The sequence below is a fragment of the Micropterus dolomieu genome, linkage group LG22, assembly GCF_021292245.1.
Source record: "Micropterus dolomieu isolate WLL.071019.BEF.003 ecotype Adirondacks linkage group LG22, ASM2129224v1, whole genome shotgun sequence".
NCBI classification, from domain to species: domain Eukaryota; kingdom Metazoa; phylum Chordata; class Actinopteri; order Centrarchiformes; family Centrarchidae; genus Micropterus; species Micropterus dolomieu.
Genome location: NC_060171.1, coordinates 23707814 through 23731757, shown reverse-complemented (window position 1 = coordinate 23731757; position 23944 = coordinate 23707814). Strand labels below are relative to the sequence as shown.

The window sequence follows — 23944 nt, the reverse complement described above, 5'->3', positions numbered from 1 at the left end:
CTAAAACATAATTCAAATATTAGATGATGCTACTGAACAATCCTTCAAGTGAAATGTCAAACTGTGGTAATAAAGACTTGATCTCAGGCTAAAGCTGCTCTACTTCCCTCCTCCCTTTCTGCCCTTTTTACATTAGTGGGTCACTAAGGCACTGGTGCTTACAGTCCTATGAATAAAAACTTTGATCTGTGCCACGACCTGTACCCAATCCCACCAGAATCTCACCTTTCCTATACATACAGTACACATAAAACACCTTACACACATATTGACAGTTAAGTTTCCAAATACCTTTAAATCACCCTTATTTCTGTAACATCAATTAATTTAAAAATAACCCAAACCTCAACATTTGATTATGTACAAGCTTCAGGAAGCATACGATATTTTGCTAAAAACAACTTCTTATGTTTGTTCCACCCATGGAGAGGACAATCACTTGGTTTTCTTGTCAAGCTGGAAGAGATCCCGCATGTCTAGCATGGCCTGTCTGATGTTGGCACCAAAACGGTGGGAGTCCTGAAATAAAGCAGAGGAAGAAGATTTTTTAAAAAGTCTCGTCATTAAGCAATGAACATAGAAGAATCTAAATTGTCTGTAAAAATGGAAAACTAGTGAACTTACGGTTTCTGGGCTTGAGTGTTTGCTGGAGATGTGGAAGTTGATGTGGTTCTCACCCAAAATGATGTAGGAGACACCATAACCATCATCAGCCACCTTAAGGACACAAGCACAAAGCAAAATAGATATGAGTTTAATCTCACGAACAGTCAGTTTTCAAACTATATTTTTCAGAAAAGTGGGAATATCTGACATTTATATTCAGACTTATTATTCCCTATTTAATGATATACATAAAAACACTACTGGACACTAATTGCAGACTTTTGTGCAGGAACACTGCACAATCGTCTCCACTGTCTTTACTGTCAAAACTGGAGGATAACTTACTGGACCAAATCCACCTCCAGAGGACACATACTCCGGGTGTCTGACCAGATCAAATAGCTCAACCTGCTGCAGAGGGGTCTGACTGGTGGAGAGCCTCCATGGTTCAGAGAGGACCTAAATATAAAAAAGGTAAAAACTATATTTAATTCATTTGTCAAAGCAATCATGCTGTGTCCTCAGCCCAGTAAAAAATATTGAGAGAAGGGGAGCTTATGTTGAGCTTTAGTAGCATGTCATTTGTACATGTTATAGAACAGTGATTAGCTGGATTTAAATATTCCATGTCACATTTAAGTGGAAGGTGAAGAAATTTGCTTTTTCATTCTAATGCGCTCTCTCTCTCTCTCTCTCTCTCTCTCTCTCGAAGTATACAGAGAACAATATACTTACTCTTACCACAGAAAAGTAAGTAGACACCTACTATAAAATGATTATATGCACCTGTAAGCTTTATGAGCCAGGGGCCGTATTACAGAAAGTTCCTATCTTAAGTCAAGTTCAGATAGGAAGAGTCTAAGGATAGGATTTTTCACAATTTGATATTACAGAAGCAAATCCTAACTAACTTTAGGAATCCTATCTTATCTTACTTCATCCGATCTTATCTCAGGTTAGGAAATCCCAAATACTCAATCCAACATCGGTTATCAACTTTTATGTCTGTTACCTAGTAACTGATGCCACTTTTCTCATCTCGCCAAGTTAAACAGCTTTTAATCGCTGTTGTGGGTTGTTTAATGAAACATAAACTGAAAATGGAGCAGAAACAACATCTATTATTGAACTTCAAGTCAGATGACTTAGAGGTGTTGGTAACCTCTGTCGAGAAATCCAAATTCACGTAACGCTTATCTGGAGAGATTAAAGATAGAGAGTGGGCTAAAATAGCGGACACAGTCACCACTGCATATCCGGCATCCAGCAGAGCATTGATTCTGTTAAAAAGAAAATCAGTCCATTTACAGTGATACGAAGAGAAAGGCAACTGTTGTGTCCAAAGAGCAGAGGAAACCTGGTAGTGGTTCCTCCTGTGCTCACTCACTGACCCCGGCAGAAACCCGTAGGCTACTCTTCTCGGGAAAGTTAATAATGAAGGTAAAAAATATTAATAAAGGCTGCAGGCAAACGTCATCATGTTTTTCATGTATTTCTTGAACTTAACAATCTCCTATCAAAGACTTGCATTAGGATCCTTTAGTTACATCAAGCCTTTACATTATGTTAATGAGACATTATAGATCTAGCGTTACATCACCAACAGCCTTTCTACTAAAGACGGTCTTGTCAAACACATCGGTAGAATCAATTAATAAGTTCAGCCTGTTGACATTTTGTTGATTTTGTAAAAGCAATAAAAGAGCGACCATGTGGATTAAACAAGTTAGCAAACACTAACTGGTGGAAAAGCAAAAGTTAGGACAGCTCAACAGTTAAGAGTTAGGAGAGTTTATTTAAGATTTTACAAAGTTAGGATGCTTCTGTAATACACTTTTCCTATCTTTAGCTAGGAAAGGAATATTGACTTAGGAACTGTTAATCTGTAATGGCCTTTTTCCTAAATCAATTTCTAACACTTATTACCATGGTTACCAAGCAGTTAGGATAGGATCTGCTGGTTAGGAAGTTTCTGTAATATGGCCCCTGTTTGCTAATCTATATAACAGATATCTGCACATAAATTCAGAATCTGTAGGCGAAGGAAGTATTCTTTATTAACTAAATCGCGTGCTTTGGTTTCATGTAGGTAACATTCCGTATGGAAAGAAAGAGATAGAACGCATTGGTTGAAATGTCATCTGCTGTCGTCTAACGACAATTTAGCTTTTTGTCAATCTCGGAACCCTATAGAGATTATCTTATTATTAACTTTTAAAAATGTATCTGCATTCTAATAGTGTTAGGCAGTAGCCTATGGGTTCCATGATTGCTAATCAGACTAAACAATGACCAGCACATGAAAGAGGAAGTCTTGTCACACATAACCGTTCAGCTTTCTCCAGACAAGATTCATTTCAACCACATACCACTCATTCAGGAGTTCCTCCCAACAATAAATTCAGGACTAGGATTCATTTTCAGCTAGTCCAAACGAATTCAATGAAACTCTAAAAAGTCCCCTTCAGCCTAGAACAGGACTGAGACCCAAATCTTGGAAACCGTCATTTTATTTCAAAGGTTTAACAGGTGACCACTCTCAAATATTCGTCATTGTATGAAGAAGTGAGCAGCTGCACATAGCCCGTTTCTTTGTATTGTTGTAGATCAATAATAATAGATTTGTGGACAATATCACGCTGGGGTGATGGCAGCTTTAAGAGCAGAACTTGCAAAAACACCTTGTACCTCCTTAAGGAAGGGTGAGTCTTCTCCCAGGTATTTGGAAACCACATAGAGACAGAAAAGGTGGCGATCAATGCCCTTTCCTGTCATTGCCAGACGGTACAGGTCCTGGTGCTTCTCTGCTGCCACTTTGAGCAACTTAAGGCGCTCTTCTCTCTGAATGGAAAGGAAAGAGATAAAAGTGAAAGATGACAAACAATTGGGGTGACTAAGAGTAGCGCTGTAACCAGAGGTGTGATGTATTGCTGCTTTTTATCCTTACAGTCTCGTCTCTGATCATGGCACGAACAAAGGCACAAGTCTCCATGGTGCAGGAGCGCACAGTTTCTGTTCGGCCCTCACGGAATAAACGCGTCATGGATGCCTCATATGTCAGGCAGAACTTCCCTTTGTCCTGTTGAGAAACAGTTTGGGTCAGCGTTAATAAAAGAGAAAGCACAGTAAGTTGTTTTACAAATTGTTAATAAGTTAGCAGTCGATTTGAGTTTTATGTTGATAATTACCAAAAACACCCATGACTTTCAGGGGGCTGATATTTAGACATACTAGGGATTGACTAAATAACAGACACACCAGGAAGTACCATGTCGAAACTGCAATACCATACTTAAACTGCCATAACCAAGGCAGCTACATAAATGAATTATCTGAAGCTAATTACCAATTAGCGGAAAATGTAAACCGTATTATCGTGTCCTTTATATGTGCTTGTGCTTATATTATCAAATGAAATGCACAACTAACAGGAAAATACAGCCTTAAACTTAATATGATTCAACTTAATATGATTAAATAGATCATTGACAATGTTTGATGGTCTTCAATGATACCGTTGAGGTCCTTTATTTGTCACATACACATACATGTAGCGAAATTCATCCTCTGCATTTAACCCATCCCTGAAGGGAGCAGTGGGCAGCCACTGTACAGTATGTCAGCTGGCAAGTAGTGACTGCCCTCTGCTGGAATTTAAGGGGGAATGTGACTGGACTGCATCAGCTGTTATAATAATAAGCATAACATGCAAATGCCACTAAATGACAAACAAATAAATGTATTAAAAGTGTTATTAAGTCATGAAATTTTGCTGAGAAAGCAGTGAAATATTTGTACTTACCCTGTAATGAGCAAGCTGGAGGGCGATCTGGATGAAGGCATCAGGACTGGTGCGGCACTTCTTAATCAGACCCTTGCCAAAGTCAATAAAGGGGAAAATGTGGCAGTCCACATCATCAGCCAGAGCTCTGGCTACTTTCAGAGAGCTCTGGACAATCTCCTGGCACTACAGGAAGTGACAGAGTTGTACCTTAGACTGAGCAGATGCAGCATGGCATGGCTGACAACACGTTTATAAAGCAGTATTTTGTATTTAAAAGCTGAAATTAATAAAATGTAATTGGCATTAGTACTTCTGAAACTAACACCAATTATTGTACGATCACACTTTAAATTTAAATAATACAATACCCAACAGTCCTTTCTCTGCATCTTTGTATTTAATTAGCAAAATACTAACTCACATAGGTGCACATAGTTCAAACTACCAGCAGAGGGAAGACAAGGCCTATGAATATCAATTCTCACTATCAGCCCACAGTGCAAGAGACATTCTAGCAGTCTCAAGCTGCCAGTGTACTCCATCTGAAAGGTTTGTCAGATGGTCAAACAGCTTCACAAAACACCCTAACCCCACACCTTTGCAGCACTGGAATTGTTCCATTTTTGTTATTTTCTGAAACCAACAATTCCACATTCACATGAGTCTTCCAGGAGAGACTGTCTGAGCTACTTTTAACATTTAATAAACAGTTATCACATCCCCCGAATTTATGCTAGCCTGCTTTGCTCCAAGCCTACAGAGAGGCTCTTTTTTTAACAGCTATAAACACTTTTGCTTTCCAACATGGTAGGACAAGTTCTTTTTGTGAATAGCCCGGCCCTTACCTCAGCAGGGATGTCCCACTGCAGTCTCTGAGGACCTGGTAGGTTGGGGTGGGGCTCCCCACAGCAGTGACCATCCTCAGTGTATCCCAGTTTGACAGGGTCCATGGAAAGTACATGCTGCAACGTAGTCAGGTTTCAACATAACATGATTGATTGATTTCACATTTCTGTCTAAAAGTACTTTGATGGACAACCATCATGCCAATCAGAAGATACAAACATTCTTTTCCATTCCATTGTATTAGGTCAGATTGTTTAGCTAGTTAAATGTATTACTTGTTGTTTTCCCTTACAGAGAAAAGGAAATGTTTTTGATAATACACAAAGATAAACTGTGGAATTGGTTTCTTCATGTATTCCATGTGACATAAATACAATCTGGATCTAAGTAAATATGAGAAATTCAGTGGATAAAAAACTACATTGATAGAAACTAAATTGATGTACCTCCCACAGATGGCCAACAATTGGAGCATCAGCCCAGGAATGCTCTGCGTTCAGTCCCATGGTGCCATTCTTGAACACTATCAGGTTAAAGGATTTATCAAACCACCTGAATGAAAATAAGGAATAAACACCTTCAGTTTATTTATAAATGAGTTTGCACTGCAGACTCTTTGATAATCAGAAAGAAGATACATCAAGTTTATCTGTCCGACCTGTCGTAGCAATTTCCATGGAGCAGGGACTTGGCATAACTGTCCAGAGACTTGACTGGGTTGTCTGCATCATAGTACTGCTCTGTGTCATCAAGGGTTACAAAGAAGGCTGCCTTCTCAATGGCATCCAGAGACTGCTTGTTCTTACCACGGCTGAAGTAGGTTTCACGAGCATTGGCCCATGGAGTCCTACAGAATGTTCGAATTAATTTTTTTTCAACTGCAAAATATACTGCTCAGTACATCACTTGGGTACAATTCTTTAGTATCAAATTTTAATGAACCTTGTGAGAAATGTTAATAACATCTTTATTTTAAAAACTGAATATCTGATCATATCTTGTTTTCCAATTTTTTTAATTCTGAAGTATTGATATCTGCTTCAAAATTGCATCAAGGCATTAGGCAGTTCTAACTCTGCCATATTAACCTTTATCTATCAACATATGTACTGAGTATACTAACACTATATAACTATATGTTTTGCAGAATGCAAATTACTTCACTGAATCAACCTTGGTACATATCATTGAAATAAATCAATATCTATGTACAGTATTTCTGTACTTCCTGTCATGCTACATGATGTAAATTGTGCAGCCTCAACAATACTGGCTGCAGCTTGCTCTATAATGCCACCCACCTGTCCCCTGCAGTAAGTGCGGCTAGTTTCTCCTCTTCTGGCAAGGGCTCTGACTTGTCGGCCAAGATCCTCTCCATCTGCTGCTCGATCTCCCGCGGCAACAGCAGCCGCCCGTCATAAAACATCCACACCTTAAAGAAACGGCCCTTATGGTACACAGCTATGTGTTTGCTCTCGTTCACGTGCTGAAGGGTGTCTGGGAGAGATGGACCAACATTAAGGGGAGGGAAAAAGACAAAGAAGACAATTGGAGGAATGTTGGGAGTGGTGTCAAGGACAGAAGATGTGTGTCTGGATCTCTGCGCAGCTTTAAATTAAAATCAGAATCTAATGTGAAAAAGAAGGTAACAGGTAGAGTGTGGATGTCACAACATTTAATTTCTGGAAACAAACATGTTCTTGGTCCCAGTGTTAAGTAATGTGTGATATCCACAACATCCAGGGCTGGTTCTTTTATCTTTGAGAAGATCCTTCTTATTCTTAAAACAACGGAATTCAAAGTGATACTATATGACGTGAGGGACTGCCCAGTTCAAAAACTAAAGCAGCTTGAAATGGGAAGTGAAGGAAGTGGAATGAAAAGGGAAAAGTAATTTGAGAACAAGTCAGTGCTGTGGAATACAATGAACTGAGGCGATGTTTGTTTGAACAGCACTGTGCAAGACCAAGAGAAACCAATTCAAAAACATAATTTGCATCTTTTATACAAAGTTTTGATACTGATTTGATAATGCGCACAATGTTCAAACAAGCACTGCCATTGTTATGGTCAAGACAAAGGAGAGGACAATAGAAACAACCCCAAGGACAACCTCAGTCTCTTCGCCTCCTGTGTTTTACTTACATCTCCAGCAATGTGTCTATGAATATGCGGACTGACCACTGACAGGCCACTTTTCTCATTTCTATTTAACATTTTACAAAAAAAAAATAAAATAAAAAAAAACTTGATCCATTTATGCATTATTAGAATCATTAACTTCCATTTTTCTGTCTACAAAAAAACATTATACAAACTTTAAACTCATAACATTTTACTAATTTAAAAAAAAGAAAAAAAAAAAAACTATTTACTGCTTTTCTTATACATGTTAATGAATCTTATTTGTCATAATTCACTTCTGTCTTCTACAGACAGAGAGGGATGTAAAGTCAGTCTGTCACGGCCCCAGTTATATCCTGCATTAGAGGTCATTTCTACACCGACCGTGCATGTCACATACAGTATCTCACAAAAGTGAGTACACCACTCACATTTTAGTAAATATTTGATTATATCTTTTCATGTGACAACACTGAAGAAATGACACTTTGCTACAATGTAAAGTAATGAGTGTACAGCTTGTACATTTTGCTGTCCCCTTGAAACAACACACATCACACAGCCATTGATTGTCTAAACCGCTGGTAATAGTGAAGTGAAAATGTCCAAATTGGGCCCAAAGTGTCAATATTTTGTGTGGCCACCATTATTTTCCAGCACTGCCTTAAACCTCTTGGGCACGGAGTTCACCAGAGCTTCACAGGTTACCACTGGAGTCCTCTTTCACTCCTTCATAACGACATCACAGAGCTGGTGGATGTTAGAGACCTTGCGCTCTTCCACCATCCATTTGACGACGCCCCACAGATGCTCAATAGGGTTTAGGTCTGGAGACATGCTTGGCCAGTTTATCATCTTTACCCTCAGCTTTTTTAGCAATGCAGTTGTTGTCTTGGAGGTCTTTTTGGGGTCGTTGTCATGTTGGAATACTGCCCATGTTGGCATTCATGGTTCCCTCATTGAACTGTAGCTCCCCAGTTCCGGCAGCACTCATGCAGGCCCAGACCATGGCACTCCCACCACCATGCTTGACTGTAGGCAAGACATGTACTCCTCACCTGGTTGCCGCCACACAAGCTTTACACCATCTGAACCAAATACGTTTATCTTGGTCTCATCAGACCACAGGACATGGTTCCAGTAATCCATGTCCTTAGTCTGCTTGTCTTCAGCAAACTGTTTGCGGGCTTTCTTGCGCATCATCTTTAGAAGAGGCTTCCTTCCGGGATGACAGCCATGCAGACCAATTTGATGCGGTGTGCGGCGTATGGTCTGAGCACTGACAGGCTGACCCCCCACTCCTTCAACCTCTGCAGCAATGCTGGCAGCACTCATACGTCTATTTCCTAAAGACAACCTCTGGATATGACGCTGAGCACATGCACTCAACTTCTTTGGTCGACCATGGCGAGGCCAGTTCTGAGTCGAACCTATAACCTTTATTAGTCAGTGTAACTTGCACACATTCCAGCTACACGGAGGCTTATTGTAGAACATTTTCTCTTTGCTCGCCTGCCATTCTCCGGTCTTGAGTTTTGCGTGCATGGCGTGTGGCCGAGAACTGCATGCACGTCGCAGTTCCTTGCGGGTCCATTTGAAGTTCTATAATCATAAATGATAGAATATTCTTTGTGTGGTTCATCAATGGTGAGAAATGATCCGAACGTCCCACGAGGTGCAGAGAACTCGGCACAACACCGGTGAGGCTAGGGCTCCGTCTCACTGCCACTAGGCCAGAAAATCTAATATTTACAAAAATGTGAGGGGTGTACTCACTTTTGTGAGATAGTGTATGTTAGTTCTTAATGCTCTGAACAACACTTAATCCCAAGTTTCAACAGAGTTCTTGTTTAAGTTGCTGTTGTTTAAGCTTATCATGACATTTCTGCAGCAAATTTGTCTTCCTGTCCTTTCAAAGGGATTTTCTTTGTTTTTAGATAACAAATGCCCATGAGCACCACCTAGGAGTTAAAGTGATAATAGTATTTTATTATCTTCGGAACACATAATTAACTGTATGTGAAATAATACCCAGAACTTCTTTTTATGCATGTCTTTGTATTCAGGCCAGCATAACACTGTTTCTTCCTGGTCTTACCTAAAATTATGACTGTTTTGCCTGAAGTGTTTGAGTTGCTGTTGTTGAGAAACTCAAACATTAGATTTGAGTCATGCAAATTAGTTCTTGAATGTTTACAGACCAGCACACATGCATTGTTAATTTATGTAGGTCAGATTATTTCTAATTCAAACAGATGGACAAATGTCCCAAGGAGAAGAACAGTCAGAGTAGTGTGGAGGAGGCGGCACTGCTAAAGACTCTACCTGTATCTACACCTGGGACACGACTGGTGTTGAACATATACTCGTATTGGGCTGAGCACATGGGAATAGTGTGTAGGAGCATGAGCTGAAACAGAAGGGGAGAGTAAAACACAGAGAGATGACAAACTAATCCACTAAAATCCCCAGAAAGCGGCAGCAGACACACACCTACAGGGACAGGAGCATGGATGAAGTCGAGAGGGAGCAATGATAGATTTAGGGAGCTGATCAGACCTCAGAAGGCTGCCAGGGAGGGAGACATGAGCAGGGTCCGGAAACCAGTGGTCTGCTATCTCAATGCCAGCAGCAAAGCCCTGATTAATATTTGCAGTAGAATCTGCCCGAAAATCTAGATGCCTTTAAATATTTATACTTAACAAATTACTTAAATTTGTATATTTATTTCTCCCAAATAGATGCCTAAAATAAGCCTAAGAAAAGCCAACGTAGGATTGTTTCAGGGCTGTGCTGTTGAGAATGAGTCTAGGAGTCAGGGTTTCCAATAGCCGTTGCCACGGCAATAGCTAGGGTCAGAGGGTAGGGGGTCAGAGGGCACAGCAGAGATGTGCCCTCCTCTTACCTGTCTCCAAACCAGGGGTGCGGGTGGTGTTAAACATCCGCTCCCACTGAGCCGAACACAGAGGAACCTTGTTTTCCAGCAAGTATATCTAACGCAGCGTCCGACACAGCGAAAGGGACAAAACAGTAAAACAGAGACACCGAATGTGAGAGTGTAACAGAACGAACTCATGCGTTAGTGTTTTTTTATAAATACATACATCAGTCTTTGCAAGAAATCAATGTGTGTTTATGCAACATGTTGTTGAGTTGTGTGTCAGGATTGTGCAAATGTAAAAATAAATTGGATCACTTAAGGATCATGCAGGTTCGTAAAGGAAGAGGACAGACAGGAGCGAGAAGAGATGACATTGACACTAATCTGTGTCAGGAAAATCACTAGCATTCACTAAGCCTTATTCACCAAGACTTCCCAAAATGCTTGTGATCTTGCCCTGCAGTTATCACACTTTTACTTCAAACAAAACAAGCAAAAAGCGCAGCGCATGGCTCATTCCAAAGTCAGAGTTATACACAGTGAGCTGAGGATATCCGCTACCTACATTATCATTGGTAAGATAGTGGATGACAAGCTTACTTAAGTGTACACAAGAAAAGGTTGTGAAAGATAAGAAGTTTTCATTGTAAACTCACTGACACAGCTGAGATAACAGCTATGAATCAATAAATAATAAATGAAAAAGTTAAACATTTACATAGAATTTATATGGTCAAACATGTACTAATGTAGCTTATAGGACACCTTCACAATGTCTCTAGATTAACCAAAGTTTAACAAAATCATTTCAGGAGAGACACAGGGGGACAGAGGTGCTCTATACTCACTGGTTTGATCTGGGCCCTGTCCAGTTTTCTCCTGTACAGCATGATGGAATGGATGGCATTACCTGCCCTGGCAGCCTGGATGGAGGTGGGGAACACATACAGGAAATCCTGGAAAAGAGGAGATTAATAGTAATAATTCAATAAATCAGTCACATTTCACCCAACAAATCATGGTGTGATCCAACCATATATTCTTTTTTGTTATTTTAGCCAAGGACTGTATGCACACATACAGTAACTTCCATTTCAAACATGCTGAGTGTTGTTCCACTGACCCTGTATTAAGTCTACCTCCTTTGAGAGCAGTGTTTTTGGCTTTGTAAGCAAGAGAAGAAATCCTTTTAATGTGTGCAAAACAGCCATTTCAATGGTGCTGGCATGGTATTGGCCCGTTTATACTATCTATTTGATAACTGCACACTGACAAAACAGATCCACATAACTGTTTCTCCAGGAGCAGTGACTCATGCCTGCCCTGCTGCAGTGACAGTCCAGGCTACTGTCTCAATTTGTCCCTCTTTGTTGTAAAGATATCATTTACTATTTAGTCTAACACTGTGTGTATTATGTTTGGCAGAGCTGTCATGTGCCACAAAGCAGTTCAAGAGCTCATGTTATTATATCTCCCTTTCGATGACTTTTATCAAACAGAATCTCAGTTGGTGTACCTGGAGGTGACATCGGTTACTCTGCAGTACTAATGATGAACACCAAACACATTCCTTCCAAGAATTAATCACAATCTACATGGAGAAGCCTACTGCGTAATCTTTAAACAAAAGGCTGAGACACTGTCTGCAAACAGATATTCAGGTAGAGATATCTCACCATGGCATAATAGTTGCTGTTGACCATGATGGGCCCACGGCCTCTGAGGTAAATATACTCCTCCCACCAGTCGCTGACCTGTGTAGGTGACCAGGTGACATTATTAGACGCACTGTTTTTCTTGACAGTTTGAAACAGATTCAAGACCTGGGACAGTCTCCAAAACTGTGACAAAAGAGAGAAAGGTAGAGGAATTCTCTCTAACTCACATAGTTGGAGGCCCACCAGGACTTGAGTTTCAGGTACCACTGCAGTCTGGGGCCCAGGTTCTTTTCAAAGTCTTTGGTCAAAGCCTCCATCCGTTCATACTGCTCATCATCCATCAGTGGACGCACAGAGTCTAGGTACTGTCAACACAGAGAAATGCATAGTCACAAAGAGTGAGGCAAGGGTCAATTGCTTTTCAATAAGGAGAGAGCAGATAGGCCACAAAAACTAGCCTGACCGATAATGACAGGCACGCTGGAATTTGTTTAGCGGAGTTTTAATGAAATCTACATAGATGTGACAAATGTCATTGTGAAGTTAAGTGGTATTGCATTGCTTAACAAGTTCTTGCTTACTGTACAAATAGAGCACTCGGGTATGAAGCATGACAGACAAAGATAAGGATGCACATGCAAGTCAATCGTATTAAATGACTTTTGGTTCCAGTCCAGTGGCTTGGGACATTATGATCAGAAATGCACATAGCACTGGTTCAGTCAGCAACCATGTTGCTATGGCAACTGGCAGCGCTTGTAGAAGCAGCAGCCGGTAGCTCCATCAAACTTCGCTATACTTTTGTTTTTTATTATTTTTCCGGCTTTCTTTCCAAAACTTACAGTGATCGCTCAGAGGAGAAGATAGAGAGCCAGGAGAGGAGTGATGCTGGCCCAGCTTGGACTTAATTCTGCTCTTAAAGACCTGGTCTGGACAAAATGTCAACATATTGACCAGAAAACGGAATTCAGAGACGTTAGTGCCCACATCGTTACAGAGATCTGCCCCATCAGCACCCTACATCAAGCACTCAGCAGGTGGTCCATGTTCCAAACTGTCAGTGCAAGACTCCGGCAAGATGAGAGGAGGTGATCTTTGTGTTTTACATTGATGATGCTTGCAAATATCAGACTGTTTATTGTGAAGATGGTTGCTGCTTTTTACATTCACCCCAGATGCAAATTCAATTTAAAAAAATGCACTGAATGTTTGGGGTGTCTACGTGTATGTATATATGTATATAAATAAAGTGTATTGTTTAATTTACCATATTTTATGTATGTATGTATGTAGGCCTACACTTAATTATATGTTGCGTGTAATTATATATTGTGTGCGTAGCATGAAGGAACTACACATTTTGTTTCGTTATGCAGCCTTGTGCTGTAGAATGACTAATAAATCACCATGTACCTTGAAATTACATACTAAAATAACAAGTACCCTTCTGCAGGTGTCCTTGATAGTGGGGACAGGTAGCCGTGGCAGGGAGTTCTGGAAACTGTAGAGCATTGGCTTCCGGCCAGAAAACACCTTCACTAGTAACTGGAAAAGCAGAACAGATAAGGGACAGTGGGGAGGGGAGAGTGGAGAGGGAAGGGAGTTCAAAGTTACACCTAGAAACCAGCGTGGTATGAGGCAAAGTGCGAACACGTAAGTTCGCACTTTGCCTCAGTGGGTTAACCTAAAATAATCTACATAGTACTTAGTAGTACTAGTAGTATGGCACACACTTCAAAGTAAAAAAGGAAATTGTATCTTTGACTCAGTGTAGTTACTTTTCACCTGGAATTGTTAAACCTTAATAATATTAAGCCTTAGTATGAACCATCTTTTCTTTATTCTGTGTATTTTTAAGGCCTACATTACAAGGAAACATAAATGCATAGTAGACTTAAATGAATTAAAACTGCATTCTTCATTCCTGTGAAAAGAATCACGCTAGACATTCCTGCATGAATTTGCTCTTAAATACATTGAACAGAGAAGCACATTTATTGCCTCACCAGCCACAGACGTGTAGACCAGGACACCGAGCCATGGCGTGCATACATCCAGCCGTGCCACGACAACAGGCACTTTAGGACATTTCTCATAATCATGATTATGGTGACCCATAGGCCCGTGCCCACCAGAACTCCTCCAACTATCCTCTGGCTGTCTGTGGACATATATCGACTGTGGACAAAGACAGAGAGAGAAGGGGAGATAAGGGGCCACATCAGGACAAAGAGGGGGTCAATATATAACATCAGCAAATTAAGACTTTCCTATTCAACTGTAGAGTGGACACATCAAGTATGGAAATTCATATATAATAGGAAAATTAAATACGATGTAATAAATTTGTATTCAAACTCGGAGTGTAACGCTTTTGATTTTAAATTGAAAATCAATCGAAATGACCTTTTGATTTAGATCTTTGAAATCAAAAGCAGGGTTGGCAATTCTCCCACTTCAATTTTTTTTTCTTTTTTACCCGATAACCTTAACGACACTTTTATCAACACCGTCCTTGACTTGAGGGAAAATCCCCAGAGAGGCATTAAAAGCTTAGTATGATCAGAAAGTGTTAGCACTAAACATGATCAACTTTGTCAGCAAACATGAAGAAGACATGTGGTCGACAGTTGGTGGTGATGTCGGAATAAGACTAGCAAAAATGAAGGCGACCATTTTACAATGTCTAATTACACCTACAGCTGCCACTGAAGGAAGTACTGGAAAAAAACAGGCCTACATGTTTTTTTTGCAAATACCTGAGGCATGTGCATAACTGCATAAAAACAATAAAAGCTTGATGACACTGAGTCAGATGCATTCCACCATCATCGTTATGCATTTGTCAAAATGAAGCATTTTCATATGTTGGATTTTTCATCATAGTTAAGAATTTCTTCCACACCTATTATGCTTTCTAGCCAAACTCCTTTTGAATAACCCTGCCAATCTCCACGACATGACATGAATATTCTTCAGTGTTCCATTTTGTTTTATAAGGCTAATAATGGAAGATTTGGGCGTTCTCTGTCTGCTTACATAAAAAAAACCTAAAGAAACACAATGTTATGCTAGGACAGCAACTCATGATATCAGCGGTCTTACCTGATTGGTATGTGTTGGCCCAGCTTGGCAATCAACCCCAGAGAGGGATCCAGCTGATTATATTTATTGTAGGACATGTAGGACACAACCACTACCATAAACCCACCAGGGCTGCCGGGATACACACCAGTCATTACCCCATTCTGTGGAAAGGTGAGCCAAATGGAGTGTAACAAAGGTAATCAGGGTCACAGAGAGCAAATACTTTATAAGGTTATAGTTCATTCAAATTCATTGATTTCATAACATAGCGTTTTGGATCCTACTGTCATATTCGAGATAGCGTTAATTACAAATATAAACAAAAGAGGAATGTGTGAAAAAGCTGACAGGTGTTTGAATGACTCAGTATGACTGTAAACAGACATCTAGGCCAAAGGGTAGGACACAAACAACAGACAGGAAGGTTACAGTCACTGCTGGCTGTTTATGTGGGAGTGAGTGACCCTCCAGCAATCAATAGATTAAATAGATGAAAAGAAAAACATTACCTGGGCCCTTATGATGCAGTTTATTAACGGAATATTTACTCAAAACTGAAACTCTTGTGAGATACTACTAGTAGACAACAACAGAGTAACAAAAACTCAATCAAAGCTCGTAAAAAAAAGACTATATTTCTGAAACCTCTCACCTTGAAGCGAATGAACCTTTTTTTCCAGGAGTGGAGGCCAGAGAGGTAGATCTGACGCAGAGCCTCGTGGCACAGCTGTAGGTCGATGCCATCAGGGGTGACGGTGAACTGGAATGCCACAGCCTGGTGAGCTTCTGCCATGGTGGCTACTACTGTACTGTAGGTTCACTGACGGTAAGGAGAGTGCAAGTCACTAAAGTTAGTGAAGTTGATGTTTCAAGAGCATTTGTATCAAACATAATTCTGGTTCCTACAGTCTTGTCTCTCTTTATGTTAATGTGGATGACATTATCAACTAGTAAATTCATCACAAAGTTAGGTTGACATGGATACTCAATTCAAGAATGGTCGAGATCACAACAACAATCAGTACATCCTGATATCTGGACGGGGCTGTATATAAATGTTGCCCTGCAAATATCAGAACAATCTTTCATATTACTCCTGTCACAGTCACAGTCACATCAGTGGTCCTTATTCATCGACAACGCTGCAGGTTACCTAATTTCCGAGATTTAATAATTAATTTAATTCAATTTAATCTTTATAGGGAAATGGCAAAGGCTGAGTGTGAAATTCTTCTTTTTGAAAAGAACACTGACATAGTTATCACTGAGTTAGGTGGATAACTGCATGCTTACTCAGAAGCACAGTAAGTTTTGAGGTGGACACTTTTAAAGCGGTAAAATGTGGAAACGTGTTAGATGAGAGGCGTTTTTAAGTTACTATAACAGACATTTCTCTCTTCGTGTCTCAGAGAGCTATGTGCTGTCTGTGTCCTTTCTAAAAAGCTCTAATGTGAGGCAACACTGAAACTTATTTATAAAAATATAGCATACCCTAAGAAGTACAAATAGTAACCAAAGCACCAAACTGACAAGATTTTGAACGCTTAGTAATATTGATAAATATTTTATAGGAAATATCATGAATAGAAAGGATGTCCTTTGTGAATCAGCTCCATGTGCATGTTTTTTGTATTTAGTTATTAGCCTATATCAACTAAACTGGTTCTTGGAAGTTGACACCGAAGAAGATGTACTGGGAGGTCTGTGTTGTACTCATCTCTGAACTGGTTAGGCAGGTGTTGACGCTAGGCAAACAATTTTATTCTAAACTAGAAACTCATTTTATCTTTAAATTGTAAACCTTAAGTGAGCTATTACGTATTTCAACTAAAAGGGCAGTCAGAAAGTGCAGACCTCTGCAAAGGCCAAAAGTACAGTCAGTGAAATGCAAATCTGCAAGGACAACCACTAACGTTATATATGTCTTGTTAGCCACCCCCTCAGAGCCCCTCCAAAACTGAATTGGTTATTCGTGGGCCCATGCTATTCTCTTCACCCAAGTTTCGTGAAAATTTTAAGTTTTTATATAATTTACTGCTGCTGGTAAACAAACAAAAAAACAGCACTGAAAACAAGACCTTCTTGACAGAGTTAATAATGCTTTTTTATTTTTCCATTTTTATTAAATATATAATTTATTTTTGGCATATTTTAAAGAGATCTGAATTATTAAAGATTTTTTGATTTTTTTCACATTAGATTCTTGGGATGTGACATGTGATATGAAATGATAACCCTTTATGAAAGGGTTGGTTTTCCTGGTAATAAATAAGGCAGGGATTATAAACCTACAAAATGCCTAGCATTGTTCATGCTGATAGAGACTGATATGTCTTCATTTAAAATTACGTTAGTTACGCCTTTATTTGACCATCGCTGGTGTAGTAGACCAGCAGCATTTGTTAACTGCAGACCACCACCTGAAGAACGAAACTCTGGTTGTGGCATTGGTTGTGAGGGACCTTCTGTTTCCAGTTTATTTCAATTGCTGTCAATCGCCAAGTGAGAATACATAGATAGTAACTGCCTAAAACGATCGTAAATCTTTGATGTTTTCATGGCATCCCATAGCAATGCTTTGCTGATCATATTAGGTTTTCAAGGGCTTCACACTGGCTTTCACAAGACTTTAGCAACGTTTCTCCAGCAAAGCTCTACTTCATTTCTGAAAAGCAATGCCTTTTTCTTTGCTGAGACTATTTTTATTTCATTCAACCAGAACACTCTGGACGCAAGACACGTCGTTTCTATGTTTCCAGCCCTCGGAAAGAGCAGTATGCACAGAGCAGTGCTTCAGCAGCCAGTCCCCTCCCCCAGCTACTTTCCAACATCACATGATCCACCCTGTGCTGCAGAAACTAGGGGAAAGGTCGCAGCGCTGCGCCGCTTAGATACCTGGTAAAACCGACAACATAATACACACAAATCCTCGTACGACACCAAATATATCCCATTGTGTTTACAACTGTATTTTAAACGCAGATGCAACCCCTGTCTAACTCTAATTTATCATGTCAACTAACCTCCAGTATCCATACACTTAACGTAGCTGCATTGTTATTCTGACCGCAAACGCCACATCATCCACCAAAGGCAGCTTTTTTCTAGTTGTCATTACAAAAACACTTCATCACACACAGTTACTCCAGACAAATATGCTCGACATATGTAGGTTACACTTTTTTGGTTATATCAAGTATCGTACCCACGTGGTCTGTGAGAAATTGGGTCACTAGTGTGCAACCCCCATTGTCAATCAGCCATATTATATTTATTTATCAAAATAACCAACGTAAATAAACAAAGTGTTATCTCTACTTTTACGATGCTCTTATAAAAAAAAAAAAGGGACACCTTGCCAAACCAGCTTTTACTGACCTTCACTGGCAGTTGACATTTACACACATATCTACCTTATCTAAAATTTCTAAAATCTTTTTCCACACACACTGTAGGCCACTGTCAGGTACACATACATGGAGGTATTATTACTAAATAATAGAGCTGTATATGTATGATAATAGAGCTTCCAGGTGGTTGTCAATGAATGACCTTTACTTGGACTTTTGCCTACATTCATGTTATGAACAACGCAGGAGTGTTGACAAGGTCCCTACCTGGATCGATCAAAAAAAGTAAAGTCATAACAGGATAAATGTGTCATGCAGTTGTTCAGTAGAGGCCTCTTTTACATATATTTTCAGAACCTGCTGTTAAAAACCAAGAGTATGGCTGTGGTCGAGATAGACCCTTTCCCTCGAGGTTAAGTTTCCACCTTCTTGAGTCAAGATGTGTCTGTAAACTTAATTTCTGACTGCTACAGGCCAAAAAAGCACACAAGCCGTCCGGTCGTGTCAATGCGAAGGTACGAAAATCTACCATTCGCCATGTGAACGCCGCACGGCTCTGTGCCCAGGAGGAAATACAACAAACCGGCATAAACGTGAACTGCGGAAAGATAACGACAGCATTCATAGGGTTTTAGCTTGTCGAGGTTATCTACTCCCCAAAACCCCTGCCTGCAGTCATATTTACACACCAATTTCCAAATGTGCAGTGACAGAGAGAGAGAGAGAGAATCATGACCAAGCTGAGACACGAACTGAAAAAGGATAATTACTCACCAACCCTTCCTATCAGTCGGAGAGAGCAGAGCTTTCTGTTTTGACGAGGATGTGGCACGGCTGTCGGTGGGGACTGCTATTCACTCTGCATGAATGGTAGCACAGACTTGTGTACACACCGAGGATGCAGCCTGCCCCCTTTTACTGCCTACAGAGCACCTCCTGGTATAAACAGCGCCCCCCGAGGTCTCTTGTCCTGTACAAAGGGTTGTATCAACTTCTTCATCCAGTCGATTGGATGGGCAAATATTAACAACATCTGCACCACAAATAGGACTGGGCAATATGGATACAATCCTATATCATGGTATACCGTATCCCCCCCCCCCACACACACACACAATATGATAGGCCTATATACCATAAATAATAAAGTACCGGTATGTGTAAAATAAATGTAGAAACTGTCTATTGATATAATAACCAAATGGGATGTGTTTTTAGGTAATTCATTAACGAAATTCCAGAAACAACAAGGTACTCAATGAAACTGATGAAAAAACATATAAAGGAGTCTTGCCCATTGCCCATCAAATAACAAGAAAACTGGAAAATGCTGAAAACCTGTGTAAAACTTTGTAGCTGGTTGTAACACACATAAACATACAAACTCAGATCTGATTGTTAGTGTGGTAAATATGTAAATGATACCAGTGTTAACAGTTACTATCTGCTGGAGTACAGTCAGACAGTAAAGCAGCATCAGACAGCCGTCTCTTACTAAATCTCAGCTGAGCCTGGTTCAAACAGTTGGCTATTATCAGGTTGGTTATTTAACAACACTTGGACAGGGGAACACTTTTTTCAAAGGGCATGATGGCTGACCGATTTCTATAAAACAAAGGTTTGATTAATGTGAAATTAATGCACACTTGTCAAAACTGTAATACAAACACATGTCAAATTGCATTGACGTCTATATGAGCTTCAGGGTCCTATAAATGTCAATGATATTGTTTCAAAACGATACCCAACTCTTTGGGTAAGGTTTTAAAGAGTCTGCTAGTCGATTCCGGTTCTTAATGATTCTCAATTTCAATAAATTCAATAGATTCAATAATTTACGTTCATTCTTTTTTTATTGACTGTAGGCCTAATGTAACGCTGAAACCCAGAGAAATGACAACATAACATTATGCCAGAGGAGTCAGTGTCAGTTTAGCGGTCCTTGACATGAAAAAGCTTGAGAACCACTATGCTACAGAATGTAATGCTAGATGTCAAAGAAATGTGGCTCTTGCCAAAACCCCAATGATGAGTGTGCTTGCTCCAAGGTCTAAACTTCCCACTTTGGCACCTTTGTAGCACCACAATAATTCATTTAAAAATGGTATGATGTGACACATTTTACCTTTATGAAATAAATGTAGCTCCTGTGGATATTACACAAGCCTTATTGCAATTTTGATAATATTTTGATTAATTGTTCAGCCAAGTACTCACAGTCTGATGTACGGTAAATATAGTCAGAGATATTACATGAAGTGCTACAATGGTATAAACTGCATGGCAAAATCACGGGTGATTTTCAAAATTGCACTCTTTCATAGAATCTGTAAAATCAAATCATCCTTGGTTGTACAGTTCCTGCATTACAGAAGGTAGACATCATGAAAGCAACACCTGTACAATAGCCTTGAACAAATAGCCCACTCTGCCTATAAGTTAAGTTTTGTTGACAAACATTTTGCATCCCCTAAATACAGACCATGGAGAACACAAAATATTTGATACATTACAATGCACACCTCTATAGCACAGCATGAACAAAAACAACATTTAGCAAAGCCAGTATTCTTGCAGGGTAACTGTATTGTGTAATGCTTTATGTTGTTCATATTTAATATCGTGTCCACCCCCTCATATCATGATACTAACACCACCTCACCAATATGCGTTCTCTATGCCGGGCAATGTTGGATCCAAAATTTTATTAAATTAATTCAAAATGTAGCCTGAGAACAATTTAGCTCTTCTTCTTTAGCTCCACTTAATATTTTAGAAATGTAACTTTAAAATTAAACAATATAACAATGCAGGGGGATACATTTAGGCATTTTTTCTCCTGCCAGTAAAGACCTTCATTTGAGTTTGTATGTAGTCACTAGTGCCAGTGCAGCCAAAATGATAGCAATGCACAACCAAGCTAATGCTGCTAATGGGACCTGGAATGTGGATCTTGCAGTGGTCTGCAAGAAATGTAGCCACCCGAGTGTCCCATGCCGTGCTTCACAGACCTCTTTATTAGGCTTTTGTATTGTTGCGCCTTTGAGGATGAAACAGCCTACACTCTTATGAAGTGTAATGAGTTTGGTGACCTCAACAAAATTCCAGCACTGCTCTACTCAATTTCATCCTCTAAAAAGAGGTCTATCAACCACAATTTACTGGAAAAATCTGTGTGGCTATGCATTGTCAGTGTCAGCTACTGGTTCCCAATATTATCTATCCATAGACCTTTTTTTACAGCAGACATTTTGATGTGTCACAGCAGGGAAAGCATAGGTTTAATTAATAAGATTAATGAGCATTGCATTAGAATTGTTCCTGAAGACTTAGTGAAAGGGCAATGAAGATCCAAATGGAATGTAGCCATTGTTAATGTTATTAGCTACGGGTTTCATCCATGACAAGTCAAACTGTCTGCTGTGAAAAATATCTAGGAAGAAATTCTTGAAATAGGCTTTTCTCATAGCAGATGTTTAGACTTGTCATAGTATGAAAATCACAGGTGTTACTAATAATAATGGCTCCATTCTACAACCCCATTTCCAAAAAAGTTGGCACACTGTGTAAAATGTAAATAGAAACAAAATGCGATGATGCGCTAAACATTAAAACACCACATTTAATTGAAAATAGCACAAAGACAACTTATCAAATGTTGAAACTGAGAAATTTGATTGTTTTTCGGAAAATGATATACCCATATAGAATTTGATGCCAGCAAAAGGTTTTAAAGAAGTTGGGACAATGGCAACAAAGGACTGGAAAAGTTGTGAAATACTAAAACACCTGGTGGAACATCTCACAATTAATTAGGTTAACTGGCAACAAGTTACATGATTTGGGTATAAATAGAGCATCCCAGAGAGGCTGAGTCTTTTCTGAGGTAAAGATGGGGAGGGTTTCACCACTCTGTGAAAGAGTTCAACAATTTAAGAATAATGTTTCTCAATATAAAGTATTTCATTGTCAACAGTACATATTATCATTAAAAGATTCTGAGAATCAAAAAAAATATCTCTGTACGCAAGGGACAAGGCCGAAAACCAATATTGGATGGCCATGACCTTCGGGCCCTCAGACGGCACTGCATAAAAAACAATTCTGTAGTGGACATCATAGAATTCAGCCATCATTATTTTTTTGTTTTCTACACCTGCGCATCCCATGACAAGGCCATATATGTATAAAACAGGACCAGGGTTATGGTTAGAGAAGTCAAATCAGCTCAGGGCATGTGTACATTCAGACACTGGAGGGCGCTGTTGCAAACCTTGGAGCAATCCTCACAGGCAGTGTTCAGCAGACAGATCTAGATTTAAGATTGAATTTAACTGTCTTCTGCTGTTTGTTATTTACAGCATTTGCATTTTAAAATAAGTCAATAAAACATATTATTTTGGTTGTTCTTCTTCTGTGTTACACCTTAAAACAACTTAGAGTAGAGACCTCTACACCTAATGCGGCACACAGGACCACTGTGGGGCGAAACAGTGCACTGTCATTTGAAGGATTTTGTATGTTTAAGATTAAACCTAATATATCACAAAATAGTTTCCTATGATAATTTTTTAACCATTAATAAAGCGCATGTTAAGCATCTCTGCCACTTGTACCCCCTGCTATAAAACCCCCCCAACAAATTAACAAACTTCCAGTCTCTCTGGTCTCCCTTGATCGACTTTATCATTCAGTGGGGGTGGGTGTTTAGTGCCTTGCTCCTTGCCCTTGTCCCCACCCCCGTTCTCTTACAGGTGTTGTGCTTTCTCTGTGTCTGTGCAATGTCTGTGCCCCCCATCCCCATGTCTGTCTCCCTGTCAGCCCGGTGACCAATCAATACATATTTAAATAAAAAATAAAACACACAAAGGAGTATATTAATACTCTCTTGTTAAAGTAAAATCTGTCTGGCACAATATGGTATCCAGCTCATCGTACTCTATACCAGGCTGCTGGGCAGGACAGGTTTAAAAAAAATAAATAAAAAAAAGACAAAAAAAAGAAGATGCCCCCAAATAATCATAAGCAATCCTTGTGACTTCACTGGCCAAACACATAGACTGTATAAAACAATTACAGCACGCAGCCGCATCCCAGCAACACCGGTATCTCTAGTGTTTATCCAACAGAGGGCGCAATATGAAAAGAAAATGTCAAAGAGTTGATTCATCCGATGAATTTGCATGTAAATATTTATATTATAGGTCACTAAACATCTAAATAACGTGAACGTATCAAGCTACAACAAGTTAGCCTTGAGATTAACGTTACGTTAACCTCAAGGCTAACGTTAGTTGCGTTAGTTGGAGGAATTTCTGTTTTCAGCTAGAAAAAAGGCAGTTTAAAACATTTATGCAAAATAAGAAGTCGAACCCTCTCATCAAGTACTGTATTTGTAAAGAAAAACGTTAAACAACACAATGTAAATATAACTCACCGTACTTTAAGTCAGTCAAACACTGAATCCACGCTCAAACTTTCGCTCAGTGAGGAAAACGCCTCCCGCCGCTGCTTGTGCGCGTGCGTCGTAATATCACTGGTGTGCCGCCTGCCAGACAGCTGCAGCCAGCTCGCGGCATGTGAACCTGGTCTGGAGGAGGGGGCGAGA

At 39.7% G+C, this 23944-nt stretch overlaps 1 protein-coding gene across 2 annotated transcripts; it reads right to left on the bottom strand.

Annotated features, from left to right (window-relative positions):
* Positions 1-275: 275 nt before the first annotated feature.
* Positions 276-23913, bottom strand: cpt1ab (carnitine palmitoyltransferase 1Ab (liver)). Of its 2 annotated transcripts, none has more exons than XM_046036656.1 (20): positions 23774-23913; positions 19111-19306; positions 15639-15806; positions 15005-15147; positions 13906-14077; positions 13343-13444; positions 12127-12264; positions 11918-11995; positions 11090-11197; positions 10266-10353; positions 6538-6733; positions 5895-6083; positions 5683-5788; positions 5236-5352; positions 4409-4573; positions 3554-3685; positions 3295-3447; positions 952-1065; positions 625-717; positions 276-519 (listed from the first exon to the last, which is right to left on the bottom strand). In XM_046036656.1, the coding sequence occupies exons 3-20, from the start codon at positions 15777-15779 to the stop codon at positions 436-438; spliced, it is 2319 nt and encodes a 772-aa protein (XP_045892612.1). In that variant the 5' UTR covers positions 15780-15806; positions 19111-19306; positions 23774-23913; the 3' UTR covers positions 276-435. The 2 variants fall into 2 exon arrangements, with proteins under 2 accessions (XP_045892612.1, XP_045892613.1); XM_046036657.1 differs by lacking the exon at positions 10266-10353 and adding an exon at positions 9686-9770 and having other exon boundaries at positions 23774-23912.
* Positions 23914-23944: the final 31 nt, after the last annotated feature.